We start from the raw sequence: 18,513 nt of genomic DNA, 5'->3' as shown, positions 1-18,513 counted from the left end.
AATTGATGCTTTTGAACTATGGTATTGGAGAAGACTCTTGAGAGTCCCTTGGACTGCAAGGAGATCCAACCAGTCCATCCGAAAGATCAATCCTGAGTGTTTACTGGAAGGACTGATATTGAAGCTGAAACTCCAATACTGTGGCCACTTGATGCGAAGGGCTGACTCATTTGAAAAGACTCTGATGCTGGGAAAGATTGGAGGTGGGAGAAGGGGACGACAGAAGATGAGATGGTTGGATGGCATCACCTACTCAATAGACATGAGTTTGGGTAGACTCCAGGAGTTGGCGATGGACAGGGAGGCCTGGTGTGCTGCAGTCCATGGGGTTGCAAAGAGTCAGACACGACAAGCAGCTAACTGAACTTAACTGAAGAGATAAATTCTCCAGAAATACAATGATTGTCAATCCATGTATAAAAAGCAAAACTCAACTTTACACTACTAGCAACTAACACTTAACAGATAAAGACATTTTTTAAAAATGGGCAAAAGAACTAAACAGACATTTCTCCAAAGAAGGCATACAGATGGCTAACAAACACATGAAAAGATGCTCGACATCACTCATTATCAGAGAAATGCAAATCAAAACCACAACGAGGTATCATCTCACATCGGTCAGAATGGCTGCTATCAAAAAGTCTACAAAAAATAAATGCTGGAGAGAGTGTGGAGAAAAGGCAACCCTCTTACACTGTTGGTGGGAATGAAAACTAGTACAGCCACTATGGAGAACAGTGTGGAGATTCCTTAAAAAACTGGAAATGGAACTGTCATATGACCCAGCAATCCCACTGCTGGGCATACACACTGAGGAAACCAGAATTGAAAAAGACGCATGTACCCCAATGTTCATTGCAACACTGTTTACAATAGCCAGGACTTGGAAGCAACCTAGATGTCCATCAGCAGACAAATGGATAAGAAAGCCATGGTACATATACACAGTGGAATATTACTCAGGTATTAAAAAGAAGACATTTGAATCAGTTCTAATGAGGTGGATGAAACTGGAGCCTATCATACAGAGTGAAGTAAGTCAGAAAGAAAAACACCAATATAGTACATTAATGCATATATATGGAATTTAGAAAGATGGTAACGATGACCCTATATGCGAGTCAGCAAGAGACACAGATATAAAGAACAGACTTTTGGACTCTGTGGGAGAAGGTGAGGGTTTGATGATTTGAGAAAATAACATTGAAACATGTATATTACCATATGTGAATTATATCGCCAGTCCAGGTTTGATGCATGAGACAAGGCGCTCAGGGCCGGTGCACTGGGATGACCCTGAGGGATGGGATGGGGAGGGAGGTGGGAAGGGGGTTCAAGATGGGCGACACATGTGAGTGTATGGCAAAAACCACTACAATATTGCAAAGTAATTAGCTTCCAATTAAAATAAATTAAATAAATTAAAATAAAATAAAATAAAAGTTTCAAGCAAAGTGATGGAAAAAATACCATGTAAACACTAACCAGAAGAAAGCTGGGAATGGTTTAATCACGAAATCGGGTCTGACTTTTGCAACACCATGGACTGTAGCCAGCCAGGGTCCTCTGTCCATGGGATTCTCTAGGCAAGAGTAGTGGAGTGGGTTGCCATTTCCTTCTCCAGGGGATCTTCCTGACCCAGGAATCGAACCCGTTTCTCCTGCATTGCAGGAAGATTCTTTACTGACTGAGCTACAAGGGAAGCCCCAAAAGAAAATTAGTATATCTTACTAACATCAGAAGAAGTAATTGAGATGTTATATAAGGAGCCATTGCTAAAGAGAAATGTCTCCTAATTATAAATGCAGTGGTGTTTTGTTAAATGAATAAAAATGGCTCTCTATTGTAAGGGAGACTTGCTCTGTAGTATTTGCTAATTTCTGTAGTGTTCCATTCAGTTTAGTTCAGTTGCTCAGTAGTGTCCGACTCTTTGCGACCCCAGGGACTGCAACATGCTAGATTTCCCCGTCTATCATCAACTCCTGGAGCTTGATACAAGTGTAGTTCTCCCTAATTATGACTGGTTTCAATCCACTAGCATGTTGTCATTGAACCTGGAGTTTATATAAGGCATTCACAACCAGCTTGAAGCCAATGCATCCAATTTCAGCATACCTTACATAGAAGAATCAGTCCACCAAGAACAGATCATGAAGCTCAATCTGTGTGTCCTCAACAACACAGTATAAAAATGTTTTGCATAAGATTTTTCACATATTTTATGACACAATGGAAAAACAGAAAAAATAAAGTTAAGAATATTTAAAAATCCAAGTAACAAACTGGACTTTGTTGGCATATTAACAACACTACAACATGACAGCTGGATCGATCACGTCAAGGTGAATAGATGGGGAAAAAATGAAAATAGTGACAGACTTTCTTTTCTTGGGCTCCAAAATCACTGCAGACAGTGACTGCAGCCATGAAATTAACAGACGCTTGCTCCATGGAAGAAAAGCTCTAACAAATCTGCTGCTGCTGCTGCTGCTAAGTCGCTTCAGTCATGTCCGACTCTGTGCAACCCCATAGATGGCAGCCCACCAGACTCCCCCATCCCTGGGATTCTCCAGGCGAGAACACTGGAGTGGGTTGCCATTTCCTTCTCCAATGCATGAAAGTGAAAAGTGAAAGTGAAGTCACTCAGTCGTGTCCAACTCTTCGCGACCCCATGGACTGCAGCCTACCAGGCTCCTCCACCCATGGGATTTTCCAGGCAAGAGTACTGGAGTGAGGTGCCATTGCCTTCTCCCTAGACAGTATATTAAAAAGCAGAGACATCACTTTGGTGATAAAGGTCCATATAGTCAAAGATATGGTTTTTCCAGTAGTCATGTATGAATGTGAGAGTTGGACTGTAGAGAATGTTGAGTGCTGAAGAACTGATATTTTTGAACTGTGCTGCTAAAGAGGACTCTTGAGAGTTCCTTGGACAGCAAGAAGATCAAATCAGTCAATCCTAAAGGAAATCAACCCTGAATATTCACTGGAAGGACTGATGCTGAAGCTCCAATACTTTGACCACCTGATGCAAAGATCCTGCTGCAAAGATCCTCCTGCAAAGATCCTCATTGGAAAAGACTCCGATGCTGGGAAAGACTGAGGAGGAGAAGGGGGCACAGAGGATGAGATGGTAGGATGGCATCACCGACTCAATGGACATGAGTTTGAGCAAACTCTGGGAGATAGTGAAGGACAGGGAAGCCTGGCATGCTGGTGTTCAGGGGGTTGCAAAGATTGGACACGACTGAATAACTAAACAACAACATGAAAGCAGAATGCATATTCATTTGAAGTCTCGCAGAGTTGCCAACCATACAATAATTTTAGAAGATATATATCACTGTGCTCAAGACTGTAAACAGAGGATTTAGTGATTCTCATCTGAAGAAGTTACCCCTAAAGACAAATATTTCTAGGGCTTGTTTTATATCTCTGTTTCTGAGGCTATAGATAAAGGGGTTCAGCATGGGCGTAACCACTGTATATATGACTGAAGCAATTATGTCTTTGTCATTGGAGTTCCATAATGAGGAGAAGAAGTAAGCACCAGCAAGTGTCCCATAGTATAAAGATACCACAAAGAGGTGGGAGCCACAGGTGGAGAAGACTTTAAAGAGTCTCTTAGTGGATGGGACCCTCAGGATGATGGTCCCTATACGAACATATGAGCCCAAGATGCTACTCAGAGGCAAGATGAACAGCATTCCTCCTTCAGTAAAGATGACCAGCTCATTGATGGAAATGTCTGAGCAGCTCATCTTCAGGAGGGCAGGGAGGTCACAGAAGAAGTTGGGGATGGTATTTTCAGCACAGAAGGACAGTTGGACCAAGAGGAGGGTGTGCAACAGGGCATGGATACAACAGAAGAACCAGGACACAGCCACCAATGAGACACACAGCTCCTGCCTCATGACAGTGGTGTAGTGAAGTGGCTGACATATGGCCACGTACCTGTCATATGCCATCACTGCAAGAAGGAAGTTGTCAAGACAGCCAAAAAGTATGAACAAATACATCTGGGAAATGCACTCCACGTAGGGGATGGATTGTTGCTGAGTATGCATGTTCATCAGCATCTTTGGAACTGTGATAGTGGAAAGGGAAATGTCAGAGAAGGCCAAGTGGCTGAGGAAGAAGTACATGGGGGTGTGGAGGCGAGGGTCCAGCCTGATGAGCAGGAGGATGAGCAGGTTGCCCAGCACCGTGGTCAGGTACACGCCCAGGAACAGGGCAAAGAACACACCCTGCTGCTCTGGCCGGATGGGGAGCCCCCGGAGGAGGAACTCGGACACGCTGCTCTGGTTCTCCTTCCTCATGGTCTGCTCATGTCTGCTGGGGATGAAGGAGAGGGGAAAAGGTCAGAAGCTTTGATATTGTGATTAAGGCTGCCACACTAAGGTCTCTCTGGCTTCCCTGGTGGCTCAGACAGTTAAGAGTCTGCCTGCAATGCGAGAGACCCGGGTTCAGTTTCTGGGTTAGAAAGATACCCTAGAGAAGGAAATGGCAATCCACTCCAGTATTCTTGCCTGGAAAATCCCACGGATGGAGGAGCCTGGCAGGCTGCAGTCCATGGCGTTGCAAGGAGTCAGACACAACTGAGCGACTAACACACATACACACTAAGGTCTCTAACTTACTCATTGAGAAGAAGAATTTTCTCCTAAATTTCTTGTATCACCTAGTGCTATCAGAGCAAGTGACAAATCCTCAATGCTCAATAGATTAATTTGGATGGAGACCAGAGTAAATTCATTCTTTGGTTTTCTTTTTAATTAACCATGTTTCTGGCACTAAGCTTTTGACTAGAAAGTGAAAATTGCTCAGCTGAGTCTGACTCTTTGTGGCCCCATGGACTATACAGTTCATGGAATGCTCCAGGCCAGAATACTGGAGTGGGTGGCTGTTCCCTTTTCCAGGTGATCTTTCCAACCCAGAGATCAAACCCAGGTCTCCCACATTGCAGGTGGATTCTTTATCAGATGAGTCAAGATATCGGAATAAACAGGGAGCACAGGGCCTCTTCTGTCTGGATACTAACCTTCTAAGGAACACCTGCCAAAGGACTGACTAATGTTATGGACCTGAAGCCAGATTCCTCATGCTCGATCCTGGCCGCACTGCTTTCTAGCTGTGTGACTTGGGAAGCTAAATCTCTCTCAGCCTCTTGCTGTGCTTCTGTAATGCTAAGATACCAATATCACACATCACACATTCACAGAGTTAATCAGAGGGCTGTAATCCAATGCACATTAATTAGTTAATTAATTATCTAAGAGCAGAAGGGCTGTGACGGCACACAAGCTCTGGCAGCTGCGATGACGCACAAGGAGATCCAACCAGTCCATCCTGAAGGAGATCAGCCCTCGGTGTTCTTTGGAAGGAATGATGCTAAAGCTGAAACTCCAGTACTTTGGCCACCTCATGCGAACAGTCGACTCATTGGAAAAGACTCTGAGGCTGGGAGGGATTGGGGGCAGGAGGAAAAGGGGACGACAGAGGATGAGATGGACGTGAGTTTGAGTGAACGGGAGTTGGTGATGGACAGGGAGGCCTGGCGTGCTGCGATTCATGGGGTCACAAAGAGTCGGACACGACTGAGCAACTGAAGTGACTGACTGAACTGACTGACTGACTGAAGAGCAGAATCCTGCATAAGATACATACAAAATTTTATTGATTACTTTTATGACAGGATAAGTATCTTAAAACCCAGTATCAAATTCAGGGACTTAATAAAATAGTATTATGAGATGATCAGCACAAGGACCAAGAAACTGGCCTACAATTTGCATCTCTCCGAGCTCTCACACTCTTAAGGTGAACTTCTGAGTTTGGATCCTATTAGTGGGATAAATTCCCTGGGGGAACATATTTTTGTTGTTTTTCAGTCACTCAGTCATGTCCGACTCTTTGCGACACCATGGACTGCAGTAAATAAGACTTCCCTGTCCTTCACTATCTCCCAGAGTTTGCTCAAACTCATGTCCGTTGAGTTGATGATGCTATCCAAATATCTCATCCTCTGTCACTCCCTTCTCCTCCTGCCTGCGATCTTTTCCAGCAATCTTTTCCAATGAATTGATCTTTTCAACAGGTGGCCAAAATACTGGAGCTTCAGCTTCACTATCAGTCCTTCCAATGAATATTCAGGGTTGATTTCCTTTAGGATTTACTGGTTTGATCTCCTTGCTGTCTATGGGACTCTCAGGAGTCTTCTTTGGCACCGCAGTTCGAAAGTTCAATTCTTTGGCACTCAGGTTTCTTTATGGGTCAACTCTTACATCCATACATGACTACTGGAAAATGATAGCTTCGACTATATATACCTTTGTCAGCAAAGTGATGCCTCTCCTTTTAATACATTGTCTAGGTTTGTCATAGCTTTTCTTCCAAGGAGCAAGTGTCTTTTAATTTCGTGGCTGCAGTCACTGTCTGCAGTGATTTTGGAGCCCAAGAAAATAAAATCATCACTGTTTCCATTGTTTCCCCATCTGTTTGCCATGAAGTGATGGGACCAGATGCCATGATCTTTGGTTTCTGAATGTTGAGTTTTAAGCCAGCTTTTTCACTCTCCTCTTTCACTTTCATCAAGAGGCTTTTTAGTTCCTTTTTGCTTTCTGCCATTAGGGTGGTGTCATCTGCCTATCTGTGGTTATTGATATTTCTCTTGGCAATCTTGACTCCAGCTTGTGCTTCATTCAGCCTGGCATTCTGCATAAAAGTTAAATAAGAAGAGTGACAATATACAGCCTTGACATATTCCTTTCCCAATTTGGAACCAGTCTGTTTTTCCATGTCCAGTTCTAACTGTTGCTTCTTGACCTGCATATAGGTTTCTCAGGAGGGAGGTAATATGACCTAGTATTCCCATCTCTCTTAGAATTTTCCATAGCTTTTACTGTGATCTACACAGTCAAAAGCTTAAGTGTAGTCAGTGAAGCAGCAGTAGATGTTTTTGTGGAACTCTCTTGCATTTTCTATGATCCAATGTATGTTGGCAATTTGATCTCTGGTTCCTCTGCCTTTTCTAAATCCAAATGAACATCTGTAAGTTCTTGGTTCATGTACTGTTGAAGCCTAGCTTAGAGAATTTTGAGCATGACCTTGCAAGCATATGAAATGAGTGCAATTGTGCAGTAGTTTGAATATTACTTGGCATTACCCTTCTTTGGGATTGGAATGAAAACTGGCCTTTTCCAGTGCCTTGACCACTGCTGAGTTTTGCAAATTTGTTCACATATTGAGTGCAGCATTTTAACAGCATCATCTTTTAGGATTTGAAATGTCTCAGCCAGAATTCTATTATCTCTGCTAGCTTTGTTCAGAGTAATGCTTCCTAAACCCCACTTGACTTCAACTCCAGGATGTCTGGCTCTAGGTGAGTGATCACACCATCATGATTATCTGGGTCATTAAGACATTTTTTGTACAGTTCTTCTGTGTATTCTTTCCATCTCTTCTTAATATCTTCTGGTTCTGTTTAGTCCATACTGTTTCTGTTATTTATTGAGCCCATCTTTGCCTGAAATGTTCCCTTTGATCACTAATTGTCTTGTTTATCTTCTTGTCAAGAAATAAACCATCCTTCTGTACATGTATCTTCAAACATTTCTGGTGCTTCCTGTTGACTCGGATCTGGGTGTTCATAGGTAGGAAGACACCTGAGATCTGGGATCTGAGAGCTAGGAGATACTGAAGAATTGGAAGGGTCTATTAGAATTTAGTTGCCTGATTGACCATTCGTGATTCCCCAATATTGATCTTCACACTGGATAATTATTGACATTTAATGAACACTGTGCCAGACTAATATATTTTTGGATAATAGCTTCACTAATTTTTTTCAACAGTCCTAAGAGGTAGGTGTTATTCAGCTTCATTGTCAACACACTCAGAAGGAGTAGGAAGCTAGCATGTTCATACGGTAGCTTCTATAGTCACAATCATTTCTTGTGTGTTTTTTTTTAATTTATTGGAACATCTATTCCTATGACTCTACTATTTCTCTGTCTCTCTTTAGTTAGAGAAAATAGCCAGGAACTTAAGATGTGTTATTTCAAGATCTGATGAAGTCTTCTACTCAGATAACTGTCAACACTCATATTCCTGCAGTACTTTAGTCTGTAAATGGTTTTTACTTGCCTTCAATTTTGTTCAGTCCACCAGTGTTTATTTATATCTGGAAAGTAGAGAAAACTTTCTTGCCTTGAAAATCCCATGAACAGAGGAGCCTGGTGGGCTACAGTCCATGGGGTTGCAAACAGTCAGACATGACTGAGCACAATTGTACACACACACACACACACACACACACACACACACACGCACATACTCAAACTATTAATAGGTGAATACAGTCAGGATGTGAGTCAGGAAAACTCACAAACAAAAGGCACATGTATTCAGCTACACAGAGAGAACTCTCAAGCATCCTCTACACAGACACTGCAGTCCAAGAGGTTATTTATATTTGAATCATGAGCCATGCAGAAGGTATTACACACAGCACACAAGCAAAGAACGCAAGCCAAATGAGCACACTGATAGGAAATTTCCAGCTTCTCTGGAAATCCAGCTACACAAACGCACATAGTTATACAACACAACACATACACAGATACATGCAGTGTCCCTCATGGTCACAGATGCACACATTTGCACACAGACACACATGCACGACTGTGGAGATTTCTGGGCTCCTCCTGAGCTACCTTCAGATACCTTCCACTTCTTTCTGTTACCTGAATCCTCACTTTCTGCCCAAAAGACCCAGCATCCAAAGAAAAAGAGCAAACCTTGGTGGCCTGAGGACCTTTACAGACATGAGAGTCTGTAAAACAAGAAGGTCTCTTTTGACTCATCAAAAAGAAACCCCAGAGGGAAACAGCCACCAATCCCTGACTAGAGAAGCAGTCAACTGGGGGCTAATTGCCCAGCTTTCTCCTGGCCGCTCAGGAGGGAGTATACTTGGAGTGCAGAGGGGCTGAGCTCTACCTGGAGCCACAGGAGAAATTGTCCCTAAAGTCAGTGGTACCTTGGGCTTCTGGACAAGTCTCAGCTGGGAGGCAGAGGTTCCCCCATTCCCTGTGGCCTCTGCATCGTGAGTTCAGCTTCTCTCTACTGATGTATGGTACACACAGTTCTTACAATCTCAGCAAGCTTCTTTCTGCAGGCTTCCTAACATCTACACAGGCCTCTGTTGGAACACAAAGTCCCTTAAAATGTACAGGTCTTCTCACTCTTCTGTGAGGTTCTCTAGGGTATAGTCTGTGCCTTGTTCAGGAGTAGGGGAAATGAATCTACAACTTTGAAAAAGACTCAGGGCTCTCCCCCTAGTAAGAGAGCAAGACTGAGCAAGTTATCAGAGAGCTCAGATTCAGTTCCTTCAAACTAGAATAATCGTTCTCTTCATGTCAATTTGAAGGATGCATAAATGAGTTTTATTGAAAGCTTGACAAATATTAAGGTTTATTGTCAATGTCTTTATCACCGAGTTCATGCATACTAGGTAGTTTTTCAGTTCAGTTCAGTTCAGTCGCTCAGTTGTGTCCGACTCTTTGCGACCCCATGAACTGCAGCACACCAGGCCTCCCTGTCCATCACCAACTCCCGGAGTTCACTCAGACTCACGTCCATCGAGTCAGTGATGCCATCCAGCCATCTCATCCTCTCTTGTCCCCTTCTCCTCCTGCCCCCGATCCCTCCCAGCATCAGAGTCTTTTCCAATGAGTCAACTCTTCGCATGAGGTGGCCAAAGTACTGGAGTTTCAGCTTTAGCATCATTCCTTCCAAAGAAATCCCAGGGCTGATCTCCTTCAGAATGGACTGGTTGGATCTCCTTGCAGTCCAAGGGACTCTCAAGAGTCTTCTCCAACACCACAGTTCATTAAGGCTCTCATAAGAGTAAACACTAATGCATGCTCTGGAGACATAACTATGAATAATATCAACAGATATCCCTTTTGTGAAATACACACCCAAGTAGGAGTGGTGCAGAAAAAAAAATATTAATGCAAAATGGATAGGAGATAAATGGTCAAAAGTGCCTGATAAAAATCAGGCACAGAGTTAGGGAGAATGATGAAGTTCAGAAAAGACCTAGTGTTACAGGGTTATTTTTCACAGAAACCCAGATATCCCTCCAATCAAGTGACTCCAGATCTGTAAACTCGTTTACACCATTGCACACCTATTAGAATGGCTAAAATGGAAATGGCTAAATGGAAAGGACCACTGCTATCAAGTGTCACTGAAGGTATGACAGAATTTTAACTCTCATACATTGATTGTGGAAGTATGAGACCGTTTGAAATTTTCTTTAAAAGCTAAACATATACCAAAATAGATAACTAATAAGGACCTACTGCATAGCACAGAGAACTCTACTCAATGTTCTGTAATGACCTGTATGGGAAAAGAATCTAAAGCGCTGGATATACATATACCTGATTCACTGTTATAGAGCAGGAACTAATATAGCATTGTAAATCAACTATACTCCAATAAAAATTAAAAAAAATAAAAGTAGTGAAGTGGGGAAAAAAGTTAAAATATACAGTAAGTTCCTTACATATGAACAAGTTCTCTTCTGAGAGTGCGTTTGTTAGTTCAATTTGCTCACAAGCCCAACAGAGTTAGCATAGGTACCCAACTAACACAATCAGCTGTAGAGTACAGTACTGTAATAAGTTTATAATAGTTTTCACACAAATAATACATAAAAGACAAATAAACACAAAAAAGTAAAGAAAACATTTTTAATCTTATAGAACAGTACCTTGAAAAGGACAATACTACAATATAACAACTTACATAAAGGGACACATTTGCATCCTTGGAAGTTTGCAACTTGAGGTTATTGTACCTACCATGGGACTAGGTATTTGTCCAGAGAAAAAGAATGTATACATCTATACATAGATTTATACAAGAATGTTCATAACAACTGTATTTAATAGCCAAAACTGGAAATAGCCCATATATCCATCAAAAAAGCTGTGGTATATCCATGCAATGGAATACTATTACCAATTTTTGTAAATAAACTGTTGATATATAGTACCACATGAATGAATCTCAAAATGCTTACACTGAGTGAAAGAAGGCAGCAAGAAAATAATACAAACTGTACGATTCCACTTAAATTAATTTCTTTTTTTTCCTTTCTTTTTTCTTTAAGTCAGTCATGTCCTACTCTTTGTGACCCCATGGACTATACTGTTCATGGAATTCTCCAGGCCAGAATACTGGAGTGGATAGCCTTTCCCTTCTCTAGGGGATCTTCCCAAGCCAGGGATCGAATCCAGGTCTCCTGCATTGCAGGCTGATTCTTTACCAGCTTAGCCACAAAGGAAGCCCAAGAATATTGGAATGGGTAGTCTATCCCTTCTCCAGCAGATCTTCCCAACCCAGGAATTGAATCGGGGTCTCCTGCATTGCAGGCAGATTCTCTACCAACTGAGCTATCAGGGAAGCCCAGAAGATGCAAACGAATCCATGTGACAGAAACAGATCAGTGTTTCCCCTGAGGACAGATGAGACGAGCAGAGAGAAAAGTAGGGTAGGTGCCAGGAGAACTCATGATCTTCATGGTCTGCAGTGATAGTTTTATGGGCGTACACAAATGTCAAAATTAGTCAAATAGTGTACATTAGACATACAAAGTTTATTGTATACCACTTACACCCCCCCCCCAAATTGGTGTTTTTAAAGAAACAGTAAAAAAAAAAAAAAAAAAAAAAAACAGGTGTGGTCCTGTTATTTCTCTATCGAATCCCTTTATATAAGGGCTCCCAAATCCTCAGACTGAAAACCAGAAAGTCCACTATAATAGTTAATTTTATGTGTCAACTTGGCTAGGCTGAAGGACCCAGATATTTGGTCAAATACAACTCTAGATGTTTCCATGAAGCTATTTTTTTGGATGAAATTAACATTTAAATTCTCGGACACTGATAAAGCAGATTGTCCTCCGTAATGCAGGTGGGTCTCATCGAATCAGCTGATGGCCTTAAGAGAAAAACTGACACCGCACCGCCCCCACCCCCGCCGAAAAAAGAGGCAAGTCTATTCTCAGAATACTTTCAGACTCAAACTATAACTTTTCCATGAATTTCCAGGCTGCCAACCGACCCTGCAAACTTTGGACTTGCTAGTGTCTACAATTACATGAACCAATTCTAATAATACTCTTTCTACACACACACACACACACACACACACACACACACACACACACATACACACACCCCATTTGTTCTATTTCCCTAGTGAACCTTGACTAATACACTTGCTATAACCTTAAGTGCCCTACAAATCTGACCCTCCGATATCTCTAAGCTTATTGCCTACCATCTCTACCCAACTCAGCCATGTCCAGCTGTACAGGTCCCTTAATGTCCCTGGAACAGGCCAGGCACCCTCTCACCTCAGAGTATTTCTAGGTGTGGCTGTCCATGCTTGGAATACTTTTACCCAGATACCTGCCCTGGTTGGCTTACCTGTCCTCACTAATGTCTTGTTTGCTTGTTATCTTTCCAAGAAGCTCTACCTCCTGGACCATACAATGTTAAATTATGAATCCCATCCCCAGCATGCTTGCCCTCCCTTTTTATGCCTCCATTATTCACAGAAGCTTTTGGCTACAGGCAAAACTTAGGATTTATTTCAGACACAAAAACCACCTTCCATAGAGCTCACATTCCAGTTAAGAAGCAATTAAAAATAACAATTAAAGAATTAGTAAAGCTTATGGTGTGTTAGTTCAAAACTGCTATTAAAAAAAGGGGGGGGAGTGTGATGAGCAGAATCAGGAGTGCTATAATAAAAAGCCTAAAAGGGGATCAATTTTTTTAACCTGTGTTCCCAGAAAGTAGAAAATTGCCTGGTATATAGTGCCATGCAGTAAATATTTTTGTGTGCAAAAATTGTAAATTTATGCATTTAATTTTTTCCTATTAGAAGTGAGACCTCTGTTTGGGAAAAAGACAACACTCATTTTCCCAGACTAAAATTAATCAGACAGCTGAAGGCTGTTCTCAACACAAAATCCAATTTAGAGGGAAAAATTATAGTCTTCCTAGAATGGGGAAATTTGGCATTTTGATTGACTACTCTGTGGTTCCCTATTGTCAGAACCACAGTAAAATTAAAGTTTACTTCCGTTTAAGCAAACCATCAAAACTACTTTATAACTAGATACTACATTGAGAAGGTAAGCATTCTGGACTTTACTAAAACTGAATGTGAGAAACTTAATATTTGTAGCTCTGAAAAACACTAGACAAGAAAGAAGAAATATGAAGTTGGTTTACATCTCATTTATTTCAACAGATAGAAACTGCAGATTATAAAGAAAAGTTACATCACCTATTACTAAGGATGGTTCTTTAACCTAGCAAAAGAATATTACACAAAACTTAAACTGGTTCTACTTGAGATTCCAAATGTTCCCCATAGAAAAGTAAAGTGCTATAACATATTTGAGAATCCTGACCATCTACCACCTCGAGATCAGAAACTCAGGATATGAAAATGTATAGCTTGGTCCAAAATAGAATTGTGTTTCATGCGTCTAATCTTAGCCTAAAACAAACCTGGTTTCATCGTTAAAACGGAAGTATAAAATGTCAGCATCATGTTTTCCTTTTGAGAGTGATGGTTGGTGTGTGTTGTTATCTGAAGTCTTTTTTCAGGAAGATAAAACAATAGTGCAGCATATTCAGAACCATAAGTCACATATCTCACTAATAAGGAGTTGGGGGCTTTGAAGACCACAAGTTGCATGTGTGTTGTAGGCAATGCCATATTGAGGATTATGGAAGAATAAATGGGCAATAGATATGACTAATGTGAAAGGAATTCATCCAATAACATTGTGACCACTTAAAGGGCAATTGGGAAGATGCTAGAGACGTGTGGTCAACACACAACTTTTCAAGAGGATATGTCTGACAAGGTCAGTGGGTAAAAAAAAAAAAGAACATGGTTAGGTGATTCTCACTGGATGAAAAGATTATTGCTTCTGAAAAGAATTCCCAGAGCCAATTCCATGTCTCTGTTCCTCAGGCTGTAGATGAAGGGGTTCAGCATGGGGGTCACCGCTGTGTACATCAGTGAGGCAATCATGTCTGTGTCATTGGACTTGCCTGATGAGGTGGAAAGTAAGTGCCATAGTGGTTCTACAGAATAGAGACACCACAGAGAGGTGGGAGCCACAGGTGCACAGGGCTTTGCAGAGCCCCTTGGTAGAAGGGACCCTCAGGATGGAGGCCCCAATGAGACCATAAGAGACCAGGATGCCACTCAGTGGAAGAAGGACAACTGCAGTCCCTGCAGTGAATATGACCAGCTCATTGAGAGAGGTGTCTGAGCAGGAGAGCTTGAGCAGGGCAGCAAGGTCACAGAAGAAATGTGGGATGATGTTGTCCGCACAGAAGGACAGCTGAGCCAGGAGGATGGTGTGGGACAGGGCACTGACACAAGAGAGGAGCCAGGATCCAGCCAGCAGAAACATACACAGCCCCTCCCTCATGATGGTGGTGTAGTGGAGAGGGTGACTGATGGCCACGTACCTGTCATAAGCCATCACTACAAGAAGAAGGTCATCAATGCAGCCAAAAAGTAAGAAAAAATACATCTGCGCTATGCACCCTGCATAGGGGATGGATTGATCCTGGGTTTGCATGTTTATCAGCATCTTAGGAACAGTGACAGATGAAAATGAGACATCAGTGAGGGCCAAGTGGCTGAGGAAGAAGTACATGGGGGTGTGGAGGCGAGGGTTCAACCTGATGAGCAGAATGATGAGCAGGCTGCCCAGCACCGTGGTCAGGTACACGCCCAGGAACAAGGCGGAGAACACGCCCCGCTGCTCTGGCTGGATGGGGAGCCCCAGGAGGAGGAACTCGGACACGTGGCTCTGATTCTCAGGCCTCATGCTCTTCTTATCTCTGCTGGGGATGAACAGAAATGGGAAATGTCAGGAACTTGGACATACTGAGCATAGCAATTACCATACATTACCAATTTCTCCCAGTGGCTGTGTCAATATACAGACAAATCTCACTGTATTTTGCTCACACATTGAGGCTCATCCAGTCTGAGGAGAACAATGAAAATGGAATCTATCTGAACATTGACACATTCACTTGGAGACATCAATCAAACATCAATAAAGCAAACATCAATCAAACTCTTCAATGGAAATCAGGAGAGTTCATTTTTTTAACATAGTGGAAACACCATGAGAGACATAAGGAGAATAATAAATAAGACACAGTCTCTTCCATGACTTTATAGCCAGACTGCTGTTTATGTATTTGTGTCTGTCCTGTACACAAACCCATACCCCACCCCCACACATACACACACATATTATAGCAGTTCCTCAGAAACTTAAAACATAGAATATGATCCAGAAACTTCACTTCTAATAATATATCCAAAATAATTGAAAGCATAGGCCAAAGAGATATTAGTACACCTACGCATAAAACAGCATTACTCACAGTAGCTGAAAGATGGAAACAATCTGTGTTCATTTCCAAATGAATGGATTAAAAAAAGTGGCCTTTACGTACAATGGAATATTATTCAGCCTTAAAAAGGAAAGAAATCCTAACACATGCTACAACAAGATGTTGACGATGTTATGCTAAGTAAAATCAGCCAGTCACAAAAGTGTAAATTCTATATGATTCCACTTATACGAGACCTTAGAATAGTCATATTCATAGAGACAAAAAGTAGAATGGTGGTTGGTGGTTGCCTGGGACTTGTGTGGGAGAGAAAAGTGAGGAATTATTATTCAGTGGAAACAGAGATTCAGTTTAGAAAGTTAAGAAAGCTCTAGAGGAGGATGGTGGTGATGATTGTATAATAAGGTGAATGTACTTAATGTCATTGAACTGTACACTCAAAAACCATTGAAACAGTAATTTTTATGTTGTATATATATTTACCACAATAAAAAATGTCTATGTTCAAAAAAATGCCACAAGGGATATTAAAGCATTGACTAAAGAGAAGCAATCAAAGGAGAGTGACTCCAAAACTAAATAAATCAATTACTTATTTAGGCAGGATGAATAACCAAGATCCCAGGTCAGGAACTGATGATAACAAAGATATGAGGAGGCCATCAAGAAAGAACCATGGTTCCTGAAGATGAATGCATCCACAGCACTTGACTCACTGCAATTTTAATAAATTTTCCAGTATACGCTAATAACTGCCTTCATAAACCTGCCTGTCAATGCAGGAGGCAGAGGAGATGCCAGTTTGATCCCTGGGTCAGGAAGATCCTCTGGAGGATGAAAGGGCAACCTACTCCAGTATTCTTGCCTGGAGAAGCCCATGGACAGAGGAGTTTGAGGGGCTACAGTCCATGGGGTCACAAAGAGTTGGACATGACTGAATGACTGAGCAAATGAGCATCAGTTCAGTTCAGTCACTCAGTCATGTCCGACTCTCTGCAACCCCATGAATCGCATCACGCCAGGCCTCCCTGTCTATCACCATCTCCCGGAGTTCACACAGACTCACATCCATCGAGTCAGTGATGCCATCCAGCCATCTCATCCTCAGTCGTCCCCTTCTCCTCCTGCCCCCAATCCCTCCCAGCATCAGAGTCTTTTCCAATGACTCAACTCTTGGCATGAGGTGGCCAAAGTACTGGAGCTTCAGCTTTAGCATCATTCCTTCCAAAGAAATCCCAGGGTTGATCTCCTTGAGAATGGACTGGTTGGATCTCCTTGCAGTCCAAGGGACTCTCAAGAGTCTTCTCCAACACCACAGTTCAAACACATCAATTCTTCGGTGCTCAGCCTTCTTCACAGTCCAACTCTCACATCCATATATGACCACAGGAAAAACCATAGCCTTGACTAGACGAACCTTAGTCAGCAAAGTAATGTCTCTGCTTTTGAATATGCTATCTAGATTGGTCATAACTTTTCTTCCAAGGAGTAAGCATCTTTTAATTTCATGGCTGCAGTCACCATCTACAGTGATTTTGGAGCCCCCAAAAATAAAGTCTGACACTGTTTCCACTGTTTCCCCATCTATTTCCCATGAAGTGATGGGACCAGATGCTATGATCTTCGTTTTCTGAATGTTGAGCTTTAAGTCAATTTTTTCACTCTCCTCTTTCACTTTCATCAAGAGGCTGTCTAGTTCCTCTTCACTTTCTGCCATAAGGGTGGTGTCATCTGCATATCTGAGGTTATTGATATTTCTCCCGGCAATCGTGATTCCAGCTTGTGTTTCTTCCAGTCCAGCATTTCTCATGATGTACTCTGCATATAAGTTAAATAAGCAGGGTGACAATATACAGCCTTGATGTACTACTTTTCCTATTTGGAACCAGTCTGTTGTTCCATGTCCAGTTCTAACTGTTGCTTCCTGACCTGCATACAGATTCCTCAAGAGGCAGGTTAGGTGGTCTGGTATTCCCATCTCTTTCAGAATTTTCCACAGTTTATTGTGATCCACACAGTCAAAGGCTTTGGCATAGTCAATAAAGCAGAAATAGATGTTTTTCTGGAACTCTCTTGCTTTTTCCCTGATCCAGCGGATGTTGGCAATTTGATCTCTGGTTCCTCTGCCTTTTCTAAAACCAGCTTGAACATCAGGGAGTTCACAGTTCACGTATTGCTGAAGTCTGACTTGGAGAATTTTGAGCATTACTTTACTAGCATGTGAGATGAGTGCAATTGTGTGGTAGTTTGAGCATTATTTGGCATTGCCTTTCTTAGGAATGAAAACTGTACTCACACATAATTGCTTTCATATGTACCACTGTCTCTCTCTTCCCTTCCATCTCCAATGTTTTTAAATGCTTGAGTGAGCTCTGAGCATACAACCAAAGTGAGTGACATGAGAATTTGCTCAATGTGTGGCCAGAGAGCCAAGACATTACAGATGCTGTAGGACCAAGAAGTTGCATCAGAATTCACAGTCATCGGGTTAACTAGACAAGATTCCAGAATTAACCCATCATGTCCCCCAAAGTGGAAATATGGAAATAATTAAATGTCGATGAAGAAAACTTGGGGCCCTGGAGAAGTTTGATATCTTCAAGCCACCAGGACGAACTGCCACAAACTTAGCATAAAGAGGACTTTGTTTAGAGCTGCCTGTTTACGTCCTGAAGAAGAGTCAGGCTGCAAGACTATCTCCTCAGGTCAAATGCAAACACATGTTTCTAAGTCACTTAGCCCACTCTGCTCTACACTCATTCAAGGAGAGGAGAATTAGATTGTGAGGGTGCTGTACACAAAAACAGACACACAGAGTAACAAGGTGCTTCTTTTTGACCCTCTCTGACTATCTTAGATTGGGGAAGGAAATGGCAACCCAGCTGCCATCTATGGGACTGCACAGAATCAGACATGATTGAAGCGACTTAGCAGCAGCAGCAGACTATCTTAGACAAAAGTGTACAGCCTTTGATGGATTCAGACCAACTTACATACACCTTTAAAATGAAATACTTTGTCATTACAC

The 18,513-nt window shown here is 42.0% G+C and overlaps 1 protein-coding gene and 1 pseudogene across 1 annotated transcript; both read right to left on the bottom strand.

Moving 5' to 3' along the window:
* LOC102171345 (olfactory receptor 1J4-like) lies at positions 3,384–4,322 on the bottom strand. Its single transcript, XM_005687105.2, has one exon. It carries the CDS (start codon positions 4,320–4,322, stop codon positions 3,384–3,386), a length of 939 nt encoding a protein of 312 aa, XP_005687162.2.
* On the bottom strand, positions 14,005–14,944 carry LOC108637094 (annotated as a pseudogene).

The sequence above is a fragment of the Capra hircus genome, chromosome 11 (assembly GCF_001704415.2).
Source record: "Capra hircus breed San Clemente chromosome 11, ASM170441v1, whole genome shotgun sequence".
Classification (NCBI taxonomy): Eukaryota; Metazoa; Chordata; class Mammalia; order Artiodactyla; family Bovidae; genus Capra; species Capra hircus.
This window is presented reverse-complemented; position numbering and strand designations above follow the sequence as displayed.

Coding starts and splice junctions, on each gene's coding strand:
- LOC102171345 (XM_005687105.2), bottom strand. CDS start 4,322: ATGAGGAAGGAGAACCAGAGCAGCGTGTCCGAGTTCCTCCTCCGGGGG.